Consider the following 22,979-nt stretch of genomic DNA (forward strand, 5'->3'; position numbering starts at 1 on the left):
TCCTCAGTATGTTAGGCTCTCTAGGTTGTTAGGGAACCATTGCGCGTCTTCGCTCAGACCGTTCGTCAAAAAGCCAACCGCCAGGCGAACAGCAAAGACCCCCCAATTGATTTTGAGTCCCTCCGGCTCGGGTGCTTCGCTCGCGTTCCTCTCTTCATCCCAGGTCGACATGTCAGGGTCTTCATTTTGGTAGAAGTATGCAAACAGTAGGCGAAGGGCGTCATCTGCCTCAGCCTTCGCTGCTTGGGCTTGCTCCTGAGTGAACGAGTTGGTCTGGTACTTGGGGGACTCCCAGAGCTTCTGCATCCAGTCGCCGTATTCCCCGAAAGCATCCTCGCCGTTCATGTATCCGACCTCATTCAGCATCTGCATCATCTCTTCCATCGTGGCCTCGTCCATCGCCCCAATATCGATCATCGTCTCAATCATCTTCCGCATCTGCTCCATGCTAATGTACCCGCTTCGCACCACATCCTTGAGCATCTCAACATTCACGTGGCCCTGCTCGTCGATCACCTCCTGGCAGAGCTGCTGGCCCATTCTCATCCTCTCCTGCTCAAACTCGTCCTCGTCGGGTTCCTCCTCCTCGTCATCGTCCGACCCGCGCTGGACGTCTTCGGCGGACGGCGCGTCCGCCTGCAGGTCTAGCTGCCCCAGCGCCTCAGCAACCTGCTCCCCCACCACCTCCCCCGCATCTTTCGGGTCGGCTTCGTGGGCGTCATTGTCCAGCTCCGCCGATTCATGGCTGAGCTGGTTGGTGTCCGCGGCCGTCGACCGGCAGCGTTCCTCGACCTCCTCCATCTTGCCGACGACAATCTTCAAGCCGAAGACCCGGGCAAAGTCAGCGATCGAGGACGCCAACTCAGCGCAGCGCTTCCAGTCTCCACGGAAGCTTGGGACTGCGAGTTAGCCAATTCGTCCCAGGGGCTGTCTGTTATTGCTGAGGGAACGGAAGATCATTGTACCGTACCTCTCGTTTTCCAGTCGCCAGAGGGCTTGTCTCATCATTTTGAACCTCCAGTTGACTTCCCACTCTTGCTCTCCGTTGTAATCAAAGTAGTAGAGGAAGTTCTACAGAGATATTAGTCAAGCTTCCTTCCAAAGGGGAATAGGGTTGCGGACCTCGAACAGTTGGTCCTTGTCAAAGTGCTCTTCCAGCTGCCAATTCCCCATTTCCCAGAATTCCTCGTACATGTTCTCATATTGCTCTTTCATGAAGGGCTTCATACCCTCTCTTTCTTCGTCGAGCCCAGGATCCATTTGTTCGAGGGGGAAGCTTGGTACGGGGCTGGGGGTAAAGTTGCAGGCTCTAGACTGGTATTGTTGTGTTCCGACGGACAGGGGAGAGAACGCCTTTATTTGGGATCAAGGCTGGGACAGAATGGTCGCACAGAGCATTTAGATCTCCCATGTGTGCAGCTGGCGTGTAGATCCATCTGGCGTTTTCGTCACTCAGCTGAACCGAGTGAGGATCGGCATCAGCTGCCCCACCGCTCGGGCCCACTGTTGCAAAGTCGTGGGACCCATCTGCAATCCTTAGGAAGACAGAGTGTGTATCTGAGTCAATCCCTCTCGAGATGTGGAGAACTGAAGAATCGAGCCTTGACCGCATGTTATAACTGAGGCAATTGATTGGGTGTCCCCACTGTCGCGATTCACGGCTGGTTGAATATCATTATCTTGTCTCGCTTTTGCTGCCGCGCTTTTCCGATCGATCTCGGCTACTGTGGACCTGATGCCGATCTTGCAGGTGTAGGTACCCCTTGAGCTCGTGGATGGGAAACCATCTCTTGTGCAGCAGTCCTGCAGCAGGACCAACTACTACCCTGGATATGGGTCAGATACCGCAGTTTTCTGGCAGTAACGAATTGCAATGAGATACACATGATCCTGTACCGGCTGGGCCATGTAAGTAATCGGTCGATCGGTCGCCATCGGCCAGACCGGCAGTCGCGATGATTGGAGTCGAAACTAATCTAGGCAGAGTTGTGGTTATTGATCCATGGGAGTCTCCAGCGCAGGCCCTCGGTGAGGATACCTTCAGATTCAGATCTTTTTCTCCCTCGCCATAATTCTGGTGGGAAGTATCATAAGAGGCAAAAAGACAAAACATACAACAGAAGGGATTCGCTGGTGGTCACCCACCCAACTACTAACCTCCCGGCGTGTGGCTTAAGTACGGCTGAGCGGACGGGAAGCCCTGTTTTCCACACCCTGTGGTCGTATGTGCTGGAGTATCAAAAATGCTGGAACTTAATGCACGGCAATCCTATGCTTTATCCCTTGAAGCTCGACAATATTCAATAAACATTGTTCTTCCTAGGTTTGTGCCCTTGATCAATCTCACTTTGACGCTGTCGGCCATATTGCTACTAGGGGCTACAGAGACCCTTCGTCCATTCTTCACCTTGTTTACCCTAAACTTAGTGGAATGATGCCCACAGGATAGTAGATGACTAAGCGGACCTCACCTGTCGGGAAATACATCCAGTCGCCCGGCTCTTCCGATTCGCTGTATAAGGTGTATAAGCGCCACCTGAGGCCGGTTTTGAGAATAGATTGAGCCGGCAGCTTCATGCTCCGGAAACCATACCGAGCCCTTGTGAGAGACCGCTATTATCAATTTCGCGACTAGTAGAATCGTTCCTTTTCTACTCATGGAGCCTGGATCGCTCATCACGGTATCTATCGACACCAGGTGCAACACCGCAATTGAACCATGGACGAGTGTTTCTTGCACTCTACGTAACTGCAGGTCTGACACATTCAGCTACTCGCTGACCGCCACCCTCTCATCGTTTGACATACTCGGCCAGACGCGAGGGGAATAAGACCTATTTTCTTTCTAAAGAATACCCTGCCTGGTCTGTGGAGAAGTTATGCGACAAGACATAATCGGAAGAGATTACGGAGTAGACTAATTGGACTCGGCCCGGTTGCCAGCCCCAGTCCCGCTGAGTCAACTCTAGGACGCAGGTCTTAGTTAGCTAGGGACTTGGTCGGTCAATGAACTGACCTATTGACCAGTAGCACTACATTTAGTTGCAAATCACCCCGTTACTCGGTATATCCCTCAAAATATTCCGGACGGATACCCGAGAGCGATCTGTCCCCGCATTTCCGTCCGCTCTACTTGGCGGGCCTGCTAAGTCAGCGGACAGTATACCCATCTAGTACTGGACTATTTTAGACAGGTAGCCAGTGAATCAGTCACTTGGCCTAGATCCATATCGACCCGATGTATCATGTGATACGGGCCCATTTTCCCTCCGTAGTGTCACTTTATGAAGCGGGCCTTTTAGTATGTGGTTCGGGATCTGACCGCCAATTAGAAAGACTGGTTATTGATCTCCGTTATGCCGGTCCCACTGATTTCCAGAGCATATACTCTGGGCATATACTCTGGAGTATGACCTTGTGAGTCCTCGGAGGATCTGATGTGCTTGAAGAAGAAGTCAAGCTAAAGGGAGGTAGGACTAGTATAAAATCCAATCCAATCATCAACCACTTTGGGGATACTCGTATCGACTATCCATAGCTGCCAACCATCATCCCGACAACAACATCATACAACAAAGAAGCGGTCAGCGCAGTGAAACAAGCACCTTGTACCGAGAAGGGGCTGCATGCATTCTCAACAGGATGGCTAAGGTCCGTCTGCCGGCTTCATGTCGTACCCGGAACGGGCTATTCAGGGGTCAGGTCAAGAGGAAGGCCGTCGACTCTCCACTTGCTCCTTCCCTCGTGTCTATATTAACCCAGATAGATTCCTGCATCTTTGATCCCTTCTAATCCCAACAAAAATCACTCCTGCAACCTCTCTTTCATCTCTCTCTCTCTTCTTCAATTCATCCTGAATTCAGACCCGACTCAAAATGTCTTTCCAAGTCGCCGATGTTGACAAGAACCTCATCCACGGGGCATTTATTCTGACCCCCAAGCCTGAACATATCGATGAGGTACATTCCATCGAGGACCCCCCCGCAGTTCTCACCGGCAGTAGTGTGCTGACGAATGGTCCAGATCTGTTTCGAGCTGTCGGAGCTTGCCGAATGGATCGAAGCCAACGAGCCCGGCACCCTCGTCTTCTCGATCGCCCAGGCCCACCCCATCAGGGAGATTGGTGGTGAGGGTCCCACGACCATTGGAGTTACTGTCGTGTAAGTGTTCTTCTTTGGCACGAGGAGAAGTATCCTTTCCAGAGGAGAAGACCATAGCTTATGCAGATCGCCCATAGGTTTGCGAACCGAGCTGCTGCCGAGGAACACCGGTCTTCCCCCAAGCTGCAGGCTTTTATTGCCAAGGGCAAGGAGGAGAACAAGTTGGCTGGTCCCCCTGAGATCCGGGCTTTGACTCCCAGGGGTGGATTCCTGCGCAAGCCCCCTCAGTAGGGGCTACTGGGGATAGCTGCCGAGACTTTCGGCTAGAAGTTGCTGTGTTGGCAATTCGATTTGTCAATACATACTTAGCTGGCTGGGAGAAGCTGGGTATAATCGATCATATTCCAGATCGCATAGAAAATATAGAAGGCCCTTCTGCGGCTGGATAAAAGTATCTTAGATGCTATATTGGCTTCTATTGATAGCAATATAAAGGGATCTTGTTTATAAAAGTGACGATCAGGCTTTGTCTGGTATCGTAGAAAGTCTAGTAAGTATAATCAAGATAATATCCTAAAAACTGAGAACGCCGCACTCACCCTGGCTGGCCGTGTGACCCGGGAAGAGCCACGCAGAAAGGACTGTATTCGGAGATAAGGCTTAAATCAATCTATCCATCAATCGATTAAGCTACAGTAACATGTATGGCCCAAGACGCTTCACCCAGCTGGGCAATATTCCATCCAGAATGACGGCTAGAGCTGAATGACACTGTCAGAATGGATTTATCCATGCTGGTAGCTGGCAACTCTATCCTTTGCTCAATTCTGACAGGCGAAACAGGTGATCAGTTTGAACAGGTATGTCAACACGTTTGCGGAGAACAGAGTAAGGAGAGACAAAGAAGCCCGCAAATATGACAAAGCTTGGCTCTCTTGGTCTTTTCAAGTCAAGATAAAGGGGTGCGGGGATAACACTTCTTTAGACTTTGGACATATCCTGACACAATAAAATCTACATCGCCTGGTACGCTGGTTCCTGACTCAACAGAGATATCTCATGCTGGTTACATTGAATGCATTCATTCATATTCATACTCAAGATCGAAAACTACTTGCGCAAGTCCCACCTGATTACCGGATCATGAGGCGCTGTCAGCATAAGGGGCTCGATCGGCGAGACCTGGAGGGCCATGTCCACACCGCTATACCTGCTTCCAGCAGCCATGCCGATCCAGCCGGCCTCCTTGTGACAGGCGCGAACCGGCCGGATCCGAAGCTGCGAACGATCCAAGGTGTAAACCCGCCGATACGCTTCTTGGATAGTGTCGTAGACTTGCGCTGTGAACATGGCCTTTTCTCCATGGATCCAATCCCCAACCCCGGCGGTGGGCGGATCCGGCCCAAGATACTTCCCCTGCGCCCAGTACGAGATATCGACCCACCAGCCTTTCTTCTTCTTCTGGTGCTGCTGCTGCTGTGTTTGTTCCTGGGCCGCGCCGCTATTCCACGGCACGAACTGGCTCCACCAGCTCCTGCTCCTGCTGCCCCTGCCGGTCATCCAGATCATTCACAACGACCATCACGTAGCTGAGCCGGGTGAAGTACTCGCCCAGCACGCGCAACGCCTCGGGATGCCGTTGGAACAGCGCCAGCGGCACCGCGATCCTCTCAAAGAAACGCGACCGCGAATGTTCCCACCTGCTCCTGGCAAGGAGGATTACTTCGAATTCCGCGGACGACAGGTAGACGACCGTGTCGGAGGCGTAGAGTTGGCGGAAGGTGTAGCGACGCGTCCGCCAGTCGAACGCCAGCCAGGGGTCAGATTCGTCACTGGGTGGTGTCAGTGTGGCCGTCGGACACGGCTGAAAATACTCGTGCAGGGAGCGCTTGATCAACTTCCGGGAGAGAGTGCGCGCCTCGCGGTTCGCCGCCGTCATCGCGGGCATCACGATCTTCAGCGATGCCGGCTTCATCTCCTTGTAAGCGGGGTCGGAATCGTCGCCGCAGTATAGCTTCTACTGACACTCCGCCGCGGGACAGAGTCTGACCGCGTGGTGCAGACGAGGACTGAACCATGCGAACTCCCAGATCAGAGTGCGAAGCTCGGGCGGGAGGCGCGAGAAGGGATGGAAGGTTGTTGCGGTGGTAGCAGTTATCTCGGCCATGGCTCCTGGTGGGTTGTTTCTTGGGGTTCGCTTCTTTTGAGATCAATAAGACTCTTGCGGTCGGGGTTATTCTCCGGAGATCAGCGATTTTGTACTTTTTATATCTGACGGGTTGTCTGTCGCCTGGCGGGTTACAAAACAAGGCTCTCTGTTCTACATAAAGGGGTATGCTCGATCATTGTTGTCACCTAAAGTAATCCACATACCTCCTTTGTGTGGATTCAACACCATCATAATCATGCTGAATGAATTTGTTGCAAGTTGCCGCACGACTTTGGCTTCTGAGAGAATCGCTTCTGAGAGAAGGGAGTTAGGGTTGAGCGGAGACCAACCACAAGCCTCAGGCAGCAGTGCTAGATAATGTGTGCGCAACGGACCATGAGCGCCATTGAGGCGTACCGCGTATGATAGATTTAAAGATAATGCGGATCGATAGAGCTCTGGAACTGAGTTTGTGAGCACGGAGAGAAGAAAGATATGACTTGAACATAAACACAATTTCCTGTCCATGGCACAGAAAAGCTCATCTCTCAGCTCTCAGGGTTTGCGAAAAGTGCTTGACATTAACTCAATACATTTACATCGATTGTAAACCTTTCTTGCAACAGAATAGAAACTTCCAGGTATTCACTCCAACACATAAGGAACTATACAGTGTTCTACAAATAGAGATCAAGACAACCTACTCCGTATACCTGCTGGATCAATTCAAAAATTACACAAGGTACAGGCTCAGAACCTTTACGAACCGTCCATATTGAAGATTACACAGCGGAATGCGGCCGCGCGATGTAACACCCGGTATCGGAAACAACCCGGTCCTGACATGCTATCGCCCCATGTGTGGCCGGAGGCATTCCGGACAGCATCCACCAAATCCACTTTGTTGAAAAGAGGGTTTCATCTAGTCAATCCCAAAAATGATTCACCTACATACAAGACTTGATACATGACGCGGAGTAATGGTCAATTATTCCTTCACCAGGTAGACATCTGTATCGAAAAGAAACAAACCAAGATGATGTCCATGATTCTGGCATGGGCGGATACACATCCCGGCATCAAAACTTTTGGCACAATTGTCGTGTGTCTCGCAGTCTCATTTTACATCATCCAAGAGCTGCTCAAGCCAGTGGGCAAGCGTCGGGGACCCGGTGGGAAGCGCTACAAGCTGCCGCCGGGCCCGAAGGGGGTCCCGATTCTCGGCAGCCTGCCTCTGCTGAAGAATCGCGCCCGTGATGACGACCACAAAGCGGTGAGTTGATTAGAAGATTCCTAGGTTACTTCCAATGCTACTATCTACGAGAAATGACTGACTGACTCCGTCAAACTGAAAGGTCACCGAGATGGCGCAATACGGCGAGATGACGACGCTTCACCTGGGCACCAAGACATGGATTCTTCTCAACAGCAAGCGCGTCGTGGCGGAAATCATCGCGAAGCGCGGCTCGCTGACCAACGGCCGGTCTCCGATGCCCATCTCTAGCGGAATCGTCAGTCGACACGGACGGTCCCTGCTGCTGTCGCCGGAGGAGGGCTGGACGGAGAAGCGCCGGGTGATGCACGCGCTGCTGAGCGGCTCGGCGCTGAAGCAGTACGGCGGCTGGCAGGAGCTGGAGAGCACGCAGATGGTGGCCGAGTACCTCTACCAGCCACAGCGCTGGTTCGCGCATCACTACCGCTACGCCAACTCGGTTGTCCACCGGATCGCGCTCGGGGAGAGGCTGCACAAATCCAGCCAGGAGCTGGCTGACCTGCAGGACGTGGTGACCCGGTTCGTGGGCAGCATCGGCACCAGCTGGATTGACTGGTTCCCGGAGCTGGACCACTGGACCCCGAAATGGGTGCTGCAGCCCTGGCGCCGCTCGTGGGAGAAGCTGGGCCAGTGGAACTACGAGGTATACCGCTCGTGGTGGGTACCAGTCCGCCGTCAGGTTGACGCTGGCACCGCCCCGCCCTCGTTCGTGCGCGATGTGCTCCTGCATGAGGACACCAAGTTCACTGGCGACGATCAGGAGGCCATGTATGTGGCCATGCAGCTGATCGAGGCTGGCAGCGACACCACCCGCGAGGTACTGAATACCTTCGCCATGGCAGCGCTCTGCTACCCGGACAAGTTCCAGAAGGCGCGCGAGGAGGTGGACCGGATTTGTGTTGACAGAGAGAACGGGACACTCCGTCTGCCCTGCCTGGCAGACATGGAAAGCATGCCGTATGTCTGTGGAGTGATCAAGGAACTGCTGCGGTGGCGGCCGATCTTCGTCTTTACTCCGGATCACTGTCTGACGGCCGATCTGGAGTTCGAGGGGTGCTCATTCCCGGCTGGGGTGGGATTTGTTATTAATGAGGTGCCCGTGGGCAATGAATGCGAGGATCCCGAGGAGTTCAAGCCGGAACGCTGGCTGGATGGCCATGAGGCGGATGTGGCTCATGGCTTGTGGCAGTTTGGCGGAGGAAGGCGCATTTGTGTTGGGTATCGGTTGGCCCAACGGGGGCTCTTTATCAACATTGCTAGGCTGGCAATGTGCTTTGATTATACTGCTGTAGGATCGCCCCCATTCCTATCTTTATGTTGACACCTACGATTGTCTCTGTAACTGACGTTTTGGCGATCTGCGACAGACCGGGCCGATCAATTCTAGGAAGCTCAACCATCACCTCACGACAGAGCCATTTCCAGTCAAGGTCACAGTTCGTAGCAGTCGACATGCCCAGTTGATCGAAGAGGAGGCGGCACGGGAAGGTGTTCTGGCCACTGCACGGGGCAAGTGACTTGGACGGTTTTGTATACAACCTGGCTTTTTTATGCTTCTTCTAGCCTTGAGTATCAAATTGTACCATGAATTTCGAACTTTGAAGTAAATAAGTACAGTCGTTCTGAGCATGTGTGTATTTTTCCAAGATTCTTTAATGATAGGTGTAAGAGCCAAGACTGAGTCTAATCGTCTTAGCATATTTGGTATCCTAGCATTTATCTCCAAGCTACAGTAGCTTACTCTCCTTGGTAGTGTGAGCTAAAAATCCGGAATATATATTCGTGTACTGTACCAGGTATCTCCACACTAAGTCACTCAGTTCTAATTCTGAAAGGCATCCACAATCCACCGCGTGACGATCTCGGTAGTGCCCCGAGGCGATCGATGCGCCATGAAATCCATCAAGGGCGCATCATGGGCCTCGTCGAGAGCCATATGTGCGATCAAATCGACCTGGGTTCGCTGCCGGATTAGCTGCACGAATTGGCCCACATGGTCGCGGAAGATCTCCTCCTGGCCCGCCGTGACAAGCAGCCCGTCCACCACCAGCCCTAAGTTGTCCCACCATCTGCCCGGAACATCCAGCGCCATGCCCCAGCCTTTGCCCTGCGAGATCTCTTTGTGCCAGGGAGTGCGGTCGACGAGATATTGTCCGAACGTGCGGACTACGTAGGGCGATAACACGTCGACGCTGAAGCGCTGGCGGTAGGATGGTGTGGTAAGGTCAAGGGATAAAAGAGGCGAGATGAGAAAGCAGCCTCGGAGACGGCTGGAGTGAGTCCCCAGCGAGGAGGTGGTGGTGGCGGCGGAAGGGTGATGTGGGTATGGGTGCATCAGCGCGGAGAGCACCGAGAGGGAAAGGTGGCCCCCAGCGGAGTCTCCACCCAATATAATCTAGTACTCAACGTTCAATTAGTGTGTGTTGGGTGAGGTACTTAAGGCTGCACAATACATCGGATAGTTCGTAGCCATGGTCTAGCAGATGCTGTAGCCCCATAAGAGCTTGTTTTAATTGCGTAGGATAGCTGTGTCCAGGAATAAGTGCTAGAGAGTGCGGGGGACGCATAGAGGCGTTAGAGACAAAATTCGAATCCAGTGCACAGTTAAGAGGGGCGAATAAAGTCTACTTACAGTACTCTAGTATGCAAACACTGACCTCCAACGAGGCTTTCAAGCAGATCCTCCTCACATGTGCCATCCAGTCAAGATGGCCATCTGAAAGTGGGAGCACGTATCCTCCTCCTAGAAGAGGTAAGCTTTATGATTACGCTTTCCACTTGTAGATTTGAAGGAAGAGAGGGCCCATTACCGTGGAAGAACAGTATCACTTTGTCGGATCGCTTAGGCCCAAGCCAGAGGAGGTGAGTTGTCTCGTCTTTCAGTGTGTCGACCCGGTGGCATATTCCGGTACGCTCCGCATTCCGACGAATCCAGGATGTGTATGTTTGCATTGTAGACGGAACAATTGCCTGAATCTGGTTGGGATGGAGGGAGTCCATGATTGCCCTTGCGCACGCATTCTGAATGCTCGGGCGGAGCGGAAGACCTCGAGCTGAAGCTCCGATCGCGGTCTTCAAAATGTTGCATACTATGGCTAGAGGAATCCGGAAGGCAAAGGCAGCTATCAAGTCCACTTTTTGCACAAAAGACAGCTGCGTTCTGGCTGCCATATTGCGCTTGGAATGAGGTTTTGGTCAATGCCGGGGTCCAAATCATAGGATAAAGCTCCTTGTATTACCTGCCAGTTATAGCTCTCATTCTTTTATGCTGGCTGTCTTAATGATGGACTCTATAACCACTTTGTCAATCACATGCAACAATAGTTCCACACCTTAGTTCCTGGTTCCCCGCATGGTCGGATCATTCCGAAGCCCATCCGGCCATGATCCGGGGTCGCGTGCGGCCGCGGCTCGAGCCCTAACTATGATACGACCAAGGCCATCTCGCTATACTACGGTGCCTAAATCACTGTGCATATATTTACAGAGAAGATCGTTACCACTACCTCCAACACAAATATTTTCCGCTCCGATACAAACATAAGCGTATCAGTTTTGCCCTTTCAACATGGCTTCTAAAGAGCCCCTGTTCCCCCGATCCCCTGACATACCATCTTACAGCCAGATTGCCTGCATTGGCACTGGACTTTCAGCAGTGGCTCTGGGCGCGACCCTGAAGCGATGGTACGATTTCGACGATATCCGTTTCTTTGATAGACATCCCGTGAGCGGGGGAACATGGTACATCAATTCCTACCCTGGATGCGGCTGCGACGTGCCCAGCGCTCTGTACAGTTACTCCTTCGAGTTGAACGCCAACTGGACCAAGATGCTGCCTTCCAATCAAGAAATCAAGCAATATCATGACTCTGTTCTGGGCAAGTATCACCTCCGTGAGAAGATGACGCTCTCCACCGAAGTCACCCAATGCGTGTGGAGAGACGATGCGGCTCGATGGCTTCTCTACTTACGGGACGTCAAGACCGGCCATGAATTCACCCACGAATGCCAGATCTTGTTCGCTGCCAGCGGCCAACTGGTGAAGCCTCGTCGCTGCGAGATTCCTGGATCAGAGGAGTTCCGTGGTGCCCTCTTCCACTCCGCCCGATGGGACCATAGTGTTAGCTTGGATGGGAAGAAGGTGATTGTCATTGGGAACGGCTGTAAGGCAACACTCTTCGGAAACACAAGAGCATTTCCAAGGCCTCCTGCTAATCTCCTTTGCTTGTTTTGACGTGCACAGGCACAGCGGCTCAGATTGTGCCCGCCATCGCTGGCAAAGTGGGGTCACTGACGCAAATCGTTCGATCTAAACATTGGGTCTCTCCGACGCATAATTTCGCGTATCCACCCCTCCTGCAATGGATCTTCCGTTACATCCCGTTCACTATGAGGTTGCATCGCCTGCACATCTTTCTCGCGGCGGAAAGCGACTACTTTCTCTTCCCTATGACCAAAACAGCAGCCCGACTGCGAGCGCAGCGCAGGACAAAACTGGAGAAGTACATGCGGGACACTGCCCCGGCTAAGTATCATGACCTGCTAATTCCAGACTTTGATGTCGGCTGCAAGGTGCGTGTCCATCAGAAGCATATCCATACTATAACTAACCTCATATCATGCAGCGGCGCATTATCGACTGCGGTTATCTCGATTCTCTACACAACGACAAGATAACGTTAACCAATGCCCAAATCGACAAGATCATCCCCGAAGGTATCCAGACAAAGCAGGGAAATATAATTCCTGCAGATGTGATTGTGCTTGCCACTGGCTTTGAGACCAACACCTTTGCCCCGTACATGAACATCGTCGGTCGCAACGGGGTGAGTCTGATCGAGCACTGGGCCCAGTATGGCGGTCCGTCCGCGTACAATTGCTCCGTCATGAGCGGGTTTCCGAATTTCTTTCTGTTGCTTGGACCGAATGCGGCCACGGGCCATACGTCGGCCTTGATGGCTGCGGAGAAGTGCGTATTGTCTTTCTTATCTTCATCTTCATTGGTTGTCTTTCTAACATTATATCGATCGGACAGCTCTATCAACTATGCTCTTCGCATCCTGAAACCTGTCTTGAGCGGCTCTGCCTCGACCGTGGAAATCAAGCAGGAAGCCGAAAGAGGCTATGTGTACTGGGTGCAGGAGGCGCTGCGAAGGCGGGTGTGGAATGCTGGCTGTATTTCGGTGAGTGTGCTCTGCCTAAAGTACATTGTACTCCTGGATATCTATACTAACCTAACCTTATTGTTGGATTAGTGGTACCTTAACGAATCCAAATGGAACTCAATGTCTTATCCTTGGACGCAGGCCCATTTCTGGTGGCGCAGCCTGTTCCCCACGTGGTCGGATTGGCACATCAAAGTAAGGCGGCCTTTAACTCTATGGGGCTTTTATATTTACTGACATGAGCTGTGATATAATAGTGGCAGAAAAGAACTGGTCTGAAAAAACGGACAGGTTCGCGGTTCCTGCTTTTGATTCTCCTTGTAGCTCTTCTGTTTATTCTTATTGTGCGTGAGATTGCTGTTCAGAGTTGTATATTTCTTTGAAATTTATTTAAGTAGTTGCATTATATATTGTGGCAGAAGGTGACCCGACGACCACGTGACCGATCAATAGAACCCTCACCCATGGACTAGTAAAGCAGAAATGTATTAGTCAAAGAGTAGTCCTGCGATCATCCACAGGCCCAGGAAAACCTCGATGTAATCGAAGGCCAACACAATTTAGCTAGAGAAACAGAGGACTGAGCTGATCCCCCCCGCACGAACAGGTTTTTCCAAGTGGGGCGTGCTTTCTGCATTCCGCGCCGCGCCGCGGTTCTCGGCACTATCCCTGACTGATGCTTATATCCTTCTCCAGCCCCGCAATTCAACCCCAAACCGAATTGAAAGACAACAGCGCGGTTCAATCCGCCTCCTGTCGTCAACTTAGCGCTTGTGCTTTGCCTCTTGTATACCTGCAGCATGCCTCCCAAGACAGGCGGAGTCACCAAACCGCAACGCGCGTCGCGTCGGAAGATCGCTCTCGCCTGCGATGTTTGCCGAGAGAAGAAGACTCGGTGCGATGGCGTGAAACCCACATGTGGTCCATGCCTACGACGTCCCCATGGCGCTCGCGAGTGCGTGTATACAATGGATAACGCCAGAACCGCGAGTCAAGATGAGTAAGTCGTAGATCTTGACACTACACGTGCTGTTGCTGAAAGAGCGTCCCATGTGGCTCAGGTACATGCGCGCGCTGCACTCACGGATTCAGGAACTTGAGAATGTCTGCGCTCGAGCTGGGGTGTCATTATCTGCAATGGGAGAAAGTGTTTCAGGCGCGAATCCTCCCGCAGGACAACAGCAACATGAGCATCAGTCTCCAGCGTCATCCCGAGAGGTTGAAGGGGCACAGGGAACCATCGACCGGCTGGGCAACACAGATCAACCAACTAGTGCCCTTCAAGATGTACTATCCACCGCCAATGTGAATGAGACGGTACAATATCACGATCCACAAGAAATGGTCGCTTCGGAAGCCCCCAGTTCTGCATCGCCGCATTACGAAAGCCCTGGTCATGTTACGGGAATGGGCCAGATATCCGCGCCGGACAGATTCTCGCGTACGCCTGTGTCTGTACCTGCTAAAGAGTACTATGGGTCCCCCTCCACTGCCTCACTCATGCGCTTCGCGCGGATGACTCTACCCCCGCGTTCATCAGGGACGATGGGCGCAGACTCGGGAGGCACTCCCACTTATGAATTCCAGGAGTCTCCGAATACCTGTTATCGACCTGATGACTATACACTACCCCCTCGTTCGGTGGCTGACCAGCTACTCGAATGCTATTGGGACCGGGTAGCCTGTATATACCCCTTTTTTGACCAGTCCAGTTTTGAACTGGCGTATCAGAATCTCTGGAAGTCTGAGAAAGAACCCATGAATCCATTGTCGAAACTTAACATCGGCTTAGGTGGGCAGTTCGATTCGGGTCCCAGATCGATAGTGTTTCATGCGGCCTTGAACGCCATGTTCGCGCTGGCCTGTCATTTCGCGGAGATCCCAATTCAAGAACGAGAGTCAACTGCCCACTCCTTCTTCCTGCGCAGCAAACGATTTATTGGTCTAGACATTCTGGAGCATAACACGATCGGGGTAGTCCAGACGCTTCTGCTCACCGCCCTGTATCTACAGAGCACTCCGTACCCCAGTCGATGCTGGAATGCGATCGGCTTGGCATGTCGAATAGCGCAGGGGCTGGGCCTGCACAAAAATGACAGTCGCTTTCCATGCACTTCGTTGGAAGGCGATGTACGCCGGCGAACATGGCATGGTTGTGTAATGCTCGACATGTAAGTGGTCCCTACTACATCCTTAAGCCACGTGTTCTCCCTGACAGCATGTGTTGCATCTAGTCTAGTCAGCATGACACATGGCCGACCCAGCATGACTAGTCATCTCGCCTTTCTATCACTGCCACGTCCTTTAGATGCTTCTTGCTCACCCGAACGCGACGTAACACGATCGGAAATGAGCTTCTATGTCGTGTCAATTCAACTGCATCAGATTCTCGGCAAGATCCTCTCCGATGTATATAATACATCGAACAGCCAATCGGAGGAGGACTCTACCCCATCCGATCCATCGAAAGACTTGAACATAGATAATGTGATCGAGCTGGAGAAACAGCTTCATACCTACAAGGCTAGTCTACCATCATATCTCAACTGGACTGTACTAGGATCGACATGTGGCGCCACAGAGCCTTCCCCGATCTTAGAACGGCAGCGGAATGTCCTCCACGTACGGTGAGCAGAATAAATTCCCTGAGTTCTTCCTGTCCCAAGTTTCTGATGTGCAGTGTGCAGGTACTGCCATATCCGCCTCCTGCTATACCGACGAATCTTTACTCAGTGCTACTCAGAGGTGGCTCAACACAGTCCTCATGGCGATAAGAGTGGTCCTGGCCGTGCCTCGGCCACGAAAAATACCGATAATGCACTTTACTCTTGCATTGCGGATAAATGTGCCGAGACCTGCATTTTGACTGCAGTTGATCTTATTCAAGCGGTATATGACACCTGCTGGACTACATTTACAGGTGCATGGTGGTACAATGGCTTTTGTAAGACGACCCCTCAATTCTTCCTTCCTTCCTGCATTCCTGATTGAGAATGTGAGATATAGATACAACCACTGCTGCACTTGTCTTGGTCATGTCCTATTCAATGCCATCCCTGCTGCAGTCGGTAGGCCCCTCCTTGATCCAAGAAAGCTGGGCCAAGTGTGAGAGAATCCTGGGAGACATGGCGAATTACAGCCATTCGGCGCGAACTTCTCTCCACTTCCTGCAGACCACCTTTAACCAAGTCGCCAGCCGCCGTCAGCCATCTCCCGAACCGAGTGTGACTGCAGCCGGCGACACAAGTATAATCTTCGCAGAGCCTTGCACTACCACTATCCATCGAGATATGGGCTTGCCTGGCTCGGAGCAAATAGCAGGGATCTCTTTGACTTCGAACCTGCCTTCATACTCGGCCGATGACAATCTGAGTGCACAAAACCTTGGTCTCTTTTCGTGGGTGGATATCCCAGACTTGCCGCCGTGGCTGGGGAGTAGCGAATTCTGGTCGGGGGATCCAAGCCAGTGAGATTGTTATGGCAGCGCTCGCTCAGCATTGACCTTCTTCACCCGTCGCCGGCTTGACACCGTCACAATACACGGTTACAAAGAACCGGAAAGTACCCGGGCGAGCAATTTGTTTGTCTCCGGTAACAATCGGTATTCATGTGGTATTACTCCCTCTTCCCCCGCTTTTTCGTGTCTTGATCTCGATTCCGGGCCCCCCCCCCAGATCTCACTGTGGATCATTTATATTCGGAAGAAAGCAGACCCCCATGGTCTATACCATCACTGCAAAAAGCGTTTCTCAGTTGTGCTCGATTTTCGCCTGACGACCGAGACATGGTTAGTTCCGAAAGAAGATTCCTCCCGCGCGAGGGATTGTACATTGATCCGATTATCACGGGCCTGCGCAACACAATTCTGCATCCGATCTTCAGCATTCCTGTCTGGTGCGTTGCGCAGAAGGCAAGGATAGCGTCCCCTCTCTATACGCAATTCGCTCAATACCTCGCCATGGCTAGCGTCTTCCTCTGGCTCAACACGTATCTCAGTAAGCAAAGCCGAAACAACTGGACCATCGACGATACCTGGAATGATGACTGGAGGAAAGAGATTGTTGTGGTCACTGGGGGTAGTGGCGGGCTGGGGGCCGGGGTCGCTCAGCGGTTGGCGGCACTCGGAGCCCGCGTCGTGGTCGTCGATATTATCCCTTTGACTTACGTGCCCGGTTAGTGATTTCCCATTATTTTGCGCAAGGGAAGAGATTGGACCTGGAATTTTCACTAGAAGACGTGCTAACCGATGAAAATTGCCATGGCTTACGGAAACCAACAGAGAACGACCGCATTACCTATTACCAATGTGATCTGAGTGATGAGAAGGAGATTGCATCCCTTTGTGAGAAGATTCGGTCTGAAGTTGGCGATCCTTCGGTCTTGGGTGAGTGAAAGCCAGAAAGCCACAAGCAGGAAGAGTTAGGGTTTTAGCTGACATTATTCCGAATATAGTCAACAATGCCGGCCTCTCACGCGGTCAAACCGTAGCCGAAGGGACGTACCATGATACCAGCATCACTTTGAAGACGAACCTCCTCGCCCCATTCCTCCTGAGTAAGGAATTCCTTCCCGGCATGATCCACCGCCAGCATGGCCATATTGTCAACGTCTCATCGATGAGTGCATATATACCTCCAGCGGGGCTGGCGGATTACGCGGCTTCGAAGGCCGGATTGATCGCGTTTCATGAGGTATATCTTGTCTCTTATGTTTTGCACCCGGGATAGATCCGGCTCCCACCATTGTTCGCTAACCAACTCTCCCCAAAGTGTCTGACTCAAGAGCTCAGATTTCGCCACAATGCTCCCAAAATCCGAACTTCGCTGTTGGTCCTGAGCTTTACCAGAACCCCGATGTTCAAGGGGGAAACCAATCAATCGCATTTCTTCATGCCCCTGTTGCATGCGGACACGGTGGTGGATGCAATTGTCGACACTCTGGTCAGTGGGTTGAGCCGGACCATCTACTTACCTGGGATCTTTCGGCTCTTTGCTGGATTGGTAAGCATCGATTCATAGTTCCATCTCCGGTTCTTCTATGCGGGATGTGTTGATACTGATTCTGAATTAAATGCGAAACAGCGAGGTGCACCGGCATGGTTCCAGAGTCTCATCCTGGATCGCTCGCAATCCTTGGCAGTGGACTTTAAAGGCCGGCAGAAGATCGATCCGGTCGCGGGGAAGCTTGTCCAGGGCGATGATATCATATCCGGGGAATAGCGGGTGTGGATCGGAGATTCTGTAGCTATGATGTATTGTGTTGTGTTGTGCTGAGTTGTAGACGGGGCCAGTTCCGGCTACGGAACGCTCGGCAGCGTCCGCGCGGCGTCCGGAACGCACCCGATAACTTATACACCCTAGATTGACTCTAATAAGAAGACCCCGTGTCACTTGCCTTGAGGTTGTGTTCTCAGACATCTTTATCACCACCTATCGTGATCGAATGATTTATAGCTTCTTGCTTGCATTGTTCAATTGGCTTTTACCCTGGACCTGGAAATCCAAACTCAACGACATGACGGACCACGGGATGGATTGGCTGCAGGGGAAGATCCTGGCTTGGGCTCACCCACCGCCCGTTAACAAGATCGACACCCACCACCATTTTGTGCCGTCGTTCTACCGGGAAGGTTCGTGCAGCCTAGCCCTGACTCCGGTACCGTTACAACTACTAACGCTGGGGAAATCCATCGCACAGCCGTTGAGGCAGCAGGAGGTATGCGCAAGGACATAATGCACCACCAGTAGGTTCTAAGAAGCTAAACTAACCAACACCAAGGCGACCCAAGCGGCTGGCCCACCCCCAGCTGGAGCCCACTCCGCTCCGAGCTCCTCATGAAACGCCTAGGGATCCGCACAGCGATCCTCTCGACCACAGCCCCCGGGGCCTGCATCCTCCAAGGCGAAGCCTCGTACAAGCTGGCACGGCAGCTGAACGAGTACGCGGCAGACCTGCGCGACAAGCACCCAGACCGCTACGGGTTCTTCGCCAACCTGCCCGACATCCTTCTACATCCAGACGCCGCGCTCGCCGAGCTGACGTACGCCCTGGACAGCCTGCACGCCGACGGCGTCACCCTTTTCACGCGCTACGGCACCTCCGCCGCCACGCAAGCCTACCTGGGCCACCCGTCCCTCGAGCCCATCTGGGCGGAGCTGCACCGCCGCAAGTGCGTGGTCTTCGTGCACCCGACCCACCCGGCCGACACCACCCCGGTCAACGCCCACCTCCCGCAGCCCGTGGTCGACTACCCGCACGAGACCACCCGCACCGCCATGGACATGATCCTGCGAGGCACCCGCCGCAAGTACCCGGATTGCACGGTGATCCTCTCGCACGCCGGCGGCACCCTCCCGTATCTGATTACCCGGCTGGCCACGCCCCTCCGCAAGGCGCCGGACCTGGCCGCCGAGTATGTCGTCGGCACGACCTATGAGCAGGTCATGGCGGATTTCCGGAGCTTTCACTTCGATCTGGCGCTGTCGGCGGCGCCGCAGGTCGTCGCGGTGTTGCGGCGGATGGTGCCGGCGGATCGCATTCTGTATGGGGTGGGTTGTCCTTCTTTTCCGTTCGGTTTGCTTGGGTTCCTTCGGGGAGGGGATCCGCCAAGCGTCAAAGGGGTTATGTGCGTCGGCTGACTGTGGCGATAGAGTGACTTCCCGTACGCCCCGTTGCCGGCGTATCCGGCTTTCTTGGAGGAGCTGGAAGGGTGCGAGATGACGGAGGAGATGCGCGAGGGGATTTATTTTGGAAATGCGCGGAAGTTGATCCCCAGGTTGGCGGGGGAGGGCGGGCGTGAGGGGAAGATCTGATGCAGAGATCTCAAATGGGACAAGGGACTGCTGTAACTAGGGGAAAGAGGGGTCGAGGCCACAAGCCGCCCCCGGCAACTATAGGTATGGAGTTCACACGCTGTCAGTTGTAAGAGATCAGAGGATATGAGCAAAAGGATTCTCTTACAGTAACTGGTGGAGTACACCGCTCAACATATATAGCCGCGTATCGACACCGTGCGGGCTACCGAGGGAGATCATGACTTGATTCTCACCTACTGTATCCTTCATCATTGAGATATGACATGGTTTTCCTTTTTTTGCGGTATAGCGTTGGCTTGCTGTTGACCTCTCGAAAAATGAGCTTTTAGGATTAGCAACAAGATCAAGAGGTATCTGGAGAGATATTAACCGTCATGCCCACCAAATTGACCTGATGGCTGCTTGTTTTCTTGTTTAAGTGGGGGTTTATCCTTGATATCAGTAGCCTCCGTGAAGCGCTTTCCAATTTTCGAGTGGTGCTATGAATCACTGTAGATCTCCACTAAATCCTTTGATATCTGTGAGTAATAGTATACAGTTTAGAAAATGGAAAAGGTGGAAGAAAGGCCGAAGGGAGAAAGTAGTAGGAGGCCAAATAGGAAAGAAATCCTAATACTTCATTTAGTACTGGACTCCTGCACTTGGACAGATACAATGTGTAGCATTCTCTTTTCTTCTTTTCCTTCCATCGCTAAGAGGTAAAGAGAGCCAGATATAGAGCTATAGCAAGGACGCGCACCATCTTGATGGGATATCACATTACATGCGGTATCTGATCACATGTAGGGAGAAAGCCTCTTGACTCGCAATCGAAGCAAACCGTGATGCCACCGCCGCCTGAGGTATGCCAACCGCGAGGTTCAAGTGGGCAGCATTTCAAACAGGAGCATGACGAAGTCACATTCTCTATGTTTGGCGAGCGAATTAAGACACAAATGGCGATTCCCCACAACTGACCGACCACCATAACTGAGCTGATTTCTCGTTACCAGATGGGCAGAATCGTGCAGGGCACGGCACTTTTAGACTGGCAACCCTCTTATGAAAACAAACAGCATCTATGAAGAGATACAATGGACAAGGGGATACGTTTTGGAAACAATTTGGATTTATGACAGATCTTTGTGCTGCAGCATAAGAAAGGGAAGTCTCGAGCAACCTCAAACCTCATCTCAAGTTTCAGTGCGCTGGTATTTGGCCGTTCTCCTCGAGCCAATTGAATACTTCCTGCCATCTTTCTTCGGATATCTGATTGAGGCGTCTTCGCCCTCTTCCCAGCACTCCTAGGTCAATGATCTTCTGAGACTAACACCCCCAGGGGCACTGTCAGCAGAACAACCATAATACGATGTGCACTAAAGAGAACCAAGAAGGACAAGAATGGGACATACATCGGAAACCGCGGTGACTTGGTATACCTCATCAAGAGAGCTGTAGCAAGGGTGGTATGGCCGGGGTTGTATGTAATCGCCGACTGCGAAGCGCTCGAGGGTATCGGAACTGCCTACACCGTAGCCCATGCCGGGCAAAATCATAACACCGCACACACTGGCCTCATCTCTGCCTACGGAAAACCCATGGAAGTTTTCGATGTCGATCGTTACGCGAACCCCGGGATAGAAGTATAGATTAGGCATGTCCTCGTGTTTCCAGCGTGTCTCTCCATGGATCTCCCTTGCCCCACGGCATGAGTAGCCCAACATGGCTCTGGATCCATCCTCAAAGAAGAACTCCAATCCGGTGACGGAAGGCCGTGCGGTCTCGTGCATCACGGACACCGCAATCTGGCGTACTGGAGCGTGGATCTCGACCACCTCCCGGTAGGTACCCCGTTCGAGGGAGTTATCATAGTGATAGAGGCCCATCCCGCGGAAATCGAGTGGGCGTGGCCGCCCGGCATGCAGAGCCATGGCTGTGTCGCGAATCCAGCGTAGCACCGCCCACGTACCAATCTCCAGGCGAAACCCCCAACTACAGCTCAGCTTACAGGTGCAGTGGTAGAGCAGCCTCCAGTCCATCTCTCGCTCCGCCTGCCTTCCCCCCCTTCTTTCAAAGTAGTTGCGGAGGACGGGCAACAGGAATCCGCGTTCTGAATTGATCTCAAATCTCGTTTTCCAGAACGTGCGGCTGGAGAAGATGGCTACAAATCCGCGTGACGCGCAACGGAGGTGTAAAACATCCCGGGTCGGTAGCAAGATGGCAATCTCTTCGATGATTTCCAAGGGCAGACGCTGGAAGCCATCCCTGCCCGGTCGCCGTCGGTGGGAGGTGCGCCGTCGCCGGGTGGTAGACGGAGCAGACGGAGGGGGGTCTCTCCCGAGGCGCATGAGCTCTTCCAACACGGGCAGTGCGAACCGGCCATCACGCCGAATGTCCTGATGTTCAAAGCTCGTGCGGAGGAAGAGGGGTGAATTTGACCTCAATGTGCGGTGGGAATAGCCCGGCGTATAGGGTAACAGCTCCAATGCCTCGAAAAGACTTCCTAGGTGTAGTTCACCGGGGCCGAAATGTCCCAGCAGGCGATGCCAGCATAGATCATGGATGAGGTACACGTCGGTCTGGCAATGTGCGGGCACATCACCCAAGCCCCAGCTATCATCAGTCTCGGTGTCTCCTGGTATTCGCCCCTCGGGTGGTCCCCCCAGCCACAATGAAAATGCCATGAGGATCTGGGTCACTTTGACGCCGAAGTTGGTGCAATAAACTTGGATTGATGTCAGCCCAAATTGAGAACACATACACATCTCACGCGGGTAATCACGCAGCTCACCGGCCCTGAAGGGCTTTTTCCACGGGACGTGTTCATGGATTCCACCCCCACACAAAGTGCACATGCTGATGCCAAACCTGTTACTGAAGTCTGCATTAAATTGTAGCAGTGAAAACATGATCAAGAAAGCGTAAAACACTATCCTCCGAAGGTGAAAAGATAGAAGAGCCGTGAATACATATTCTGCCCATGCATGTTCCCCTCTCAGGCCTTTTAAACCTCCCTTGCCCACGTCATCAAGGTGTCATTTGTTGAGGAGACATTCGGCAACATTCCCATCCAATTCCCGCTCGATTCGAATCCATCAATCCTGAGCTCGAGAGGCATGGCCTCGCGATTTGACGGGAAGTGAGTTCCGAAAGTGCTAACCAATGGCCACGCGCCCGAAGCCTGAGACCGTAACACCGGCCATTCTTGATGTTGACCAAGAAAGGGCCACAATGGAACAATCAGTACACTACTAATATAGGCCTGAAACAGAATGATCAATAGCCTGATTCCCTGAACCTCAATGTCTGCAACACATTCATAGTCGGCCGGAACAATAGAGAAACAAACTATGGCTTTTCAGAGAGAGTTTGCCCCCGCAGGGGGAAGCGGCTTTCCCAGGTCGCTGCGTGTATATATGGCTTCGCATTCCAGCCTCTCTTTCGAACTTCCCTTTGTCTTCTTCCGCTTCGTCCCAAATCATCGTCCCTCTGGTAGGA

General features: G+C 52.6%; 10 protein-coding genes across 10 annotated transcripts; 6 read left to right on the plus strand and 4 right to left on the minus strand.

Annotated features, from left to right (window-relative positions):
• Positions 1-3: 3 nt before the first annotated feature.
• Positions 4-1,260, minus strand: BO86DRAFT_380663 (uncharacterized protein; the record flags this gene model as incomplete). Its single annotated transcript, XM_025670732.1, has 3 exons — positions 4-892; positions 971-1,071; positions 1,123-1,260. 3 exons carry the CDS (start codon positions 1,258-1,260, stop codon positions 4-6), a joined length of 1,128 nt encoding a protein of 375 aa, XP_025526006.1.
• A 2,615-nt stretch (positions 1,261-3,875) lies between these two features.
• On the plus strand, positions 3,876-4,391 carry BO86DRAFT_380664 (putative quinol monooxygenase; the record flags this gene model as incomplete). The annotated part of the gene is made up of 3 exons (XM_025670733.1): positions 3,876-3,959; positions 4,024-4,160; positions 4,238-4,391. 3 exons carry the CDS (start codon positions 3,876-3,878, stop codon positions 4,389-4,391), a joined length of 375 nt encoding a protein of 124 aa, XP_025526007.1.
• Positions 4,392-5,210: 819 nt separating this feature from the next.
• On the minus strand, positions 5,211-6,039 carry BO86DRAFT_380665 (uncharacterized protein; the record flags this gene model as incomplete). Its single annotated transcript, XM_025670734.1, has 2 exons — positions 5,211-5,576; positions 5,620-6,039. 2 exons carry the CDS (start codon positions 6,037-6,039, stop codon positions 5,211-5,213), a joined length of 786 nt encoding a protein of 261 aa, XP_025526008.1.
• A 1,246-nt stretch (positions 6,040-7,285) lies between these two features.
• On the plus strand, positions 7,286-9,039 carry BO86DRAFT_433710 (cytochrome P450; the record flags this gene model as incomplete). Its single annotated transcript, XM_025675861.1, has 3 exons — positions 7,286-7,522; positions 7,605-8,810; positions 8,890-9,039. 3 exons carry the CDS (start codon positions 7,286-7,288, stop codon positions 9,037-9,039), a joined length of 1,593 nt encoding a protein of 530 aa, XP_025526009.1.
• Positions 9,040-9,344: 305 nt separating this feature from the next.
• Positions 9,345-10,693, minus strand: BO86DRAFT_316820 (alpha/beta hydrolase; the record flags this gene model as incomplete). The annotated part of the gene is made up of 4 exons (XM_025668144.1): positions 9,345-9,917; positions 9,976-10,067; positions 10,155-10,265; positions 10,333-10,693. The coding sequence occupies 4 exons, from the start codon at positions 10,691-10,693 to the stop codon at positions 9,345-9,347; spliced, it is 1,137 nt and encodes a 378-aa protein (XP_025526010.1).
• A 362-nt stretch (positions 10,694-11,055) lies between these two features.
• BO86DRAFT_433711 (flavin-containing monooxygenase) lies at positions 11,056-12,924 on the plus strand (the record flags this gene model as incomplete). The annotated part of the gene is made up of 5 exons (XM_025675862.1): positions 11,056-11,685; positions 11,766-12,094; positions 12,148-12,491; positions 12,558-12,705; positions 12,778-12,924. The coding sequence occupies exons 1-5, from the start codon at positions 11,091-11,093 to the stop codon at positions 12,922-12,924; spliced, it is 1,563 nt and encodes a 520-aa protein (XP_025526011.1). The 5' UTR covers positions 11,056-11,090.
• A 479-nt stretch (positions 12,925-13,403) lies between these two features.
• BO86DRAFT_433717 (uncharacterized protein) lies at positions 13,404-16,256 on the plus strand. Its single transcript, XM_025675863.1, has 5 exons — positions 13,404-13,687; positions 13,749-14,858; positions 14,922-15,314; positions 15,375-15,631; positions 15,694-16,256. Exons 1-5 carry the CDS (start codon positions 13,488-13,490, stop codon positions 16,155-16,157), a joined length of 2,424 nt encoding a protein of 807 aa, XP_025526012.1. The 5' UTR covers positions 13,404-13,487; the 3' UTR covers positions 16,158-16,256.
• Positions 16,257-16,445: 189 nt separating this feature from the next.
• BO86DRAFT_411080 (NAD(P)-binding protein) lies at positions 16,446-17,906 on the plus strand (the record flags this gene model as incomplete). The annotated part of the gene is made up of 5 exons (XM_025674550.1): positions 16,446-16,859; positions 16,967-17,071; positions 17,140-17,378; positions 17,457-17,687; positions 17,769-17,906. Exons 1-5 carry the CDS (start codon positions 16,472-16,474, stop codon positions 17,904-17,906), a joined length of 1,101 nt encoding a protein of 366 aa, XP_025526013.1. The 5' UTR covers positions 16,446-16,471.
• A 295-nt stretch (positions 17,907-18,201) lies between these two features.
• On the plus strand, positions 18,202-19,798 carry BO86DRAFT_433735 (amidohydrolase family protein; the record flags this gene model as incomplete). The annotated part of the gene is made up of 3 exons (XM_025675864.1): positions 18,202-18,316; positions 18,466-19,235; positions 19,338-19,798. The coding sequence occupies 3 exons, from the start codon at positions 18,202-18,204 to the stop codon at positions 19,497-19,499; spliced, it is 1,047 nt and encodes a 348-aa protein (XP_025526014.1). The 3' UTR covers positions 19,500-19,798.
• Positions 19,799-20,681: 883 nt separating this feature from the next.
• BO86DRAFT_433743 (F-box domain protein) lies at positions 20,682-22,408 on the minus strand (the record flags this gene model as incomplete). The annotated part of the gene is made up of 3 exons (XM_025675865.1): positions 22,273-22,408; positions 20,894-22,206; positions 20,682-20,807 (listed from the first exon to the last, which is right to left on the minus strand). Exons 1-3 carry the CDS (start codon positions 22,388-22,390, stop codon positions 20,682-20,684), a joined length of 1,557 nt encoding a protein of 518 aa, XP_025526015.1. The 5' UTR covers positions 22,391-22,408.
• Positions 22,409-22,979: the final 571 nt, after the last annotated feature.

Source organism: Aspergillus japonicus, assembly GCF_003184785.1.
Source record: "Aspergillus japonicus CBS 114.51 unplaced genomic scaffold BO86scaffold_37, whole genome shotgun sequence".
Taxonomy (NCBI): Eukaryota; Fungi; Ascomycota; class Eurotiomycetes; order Eurotiales; family Aspergillaceae; genus Aspergillus; species Aspergillus japonicus.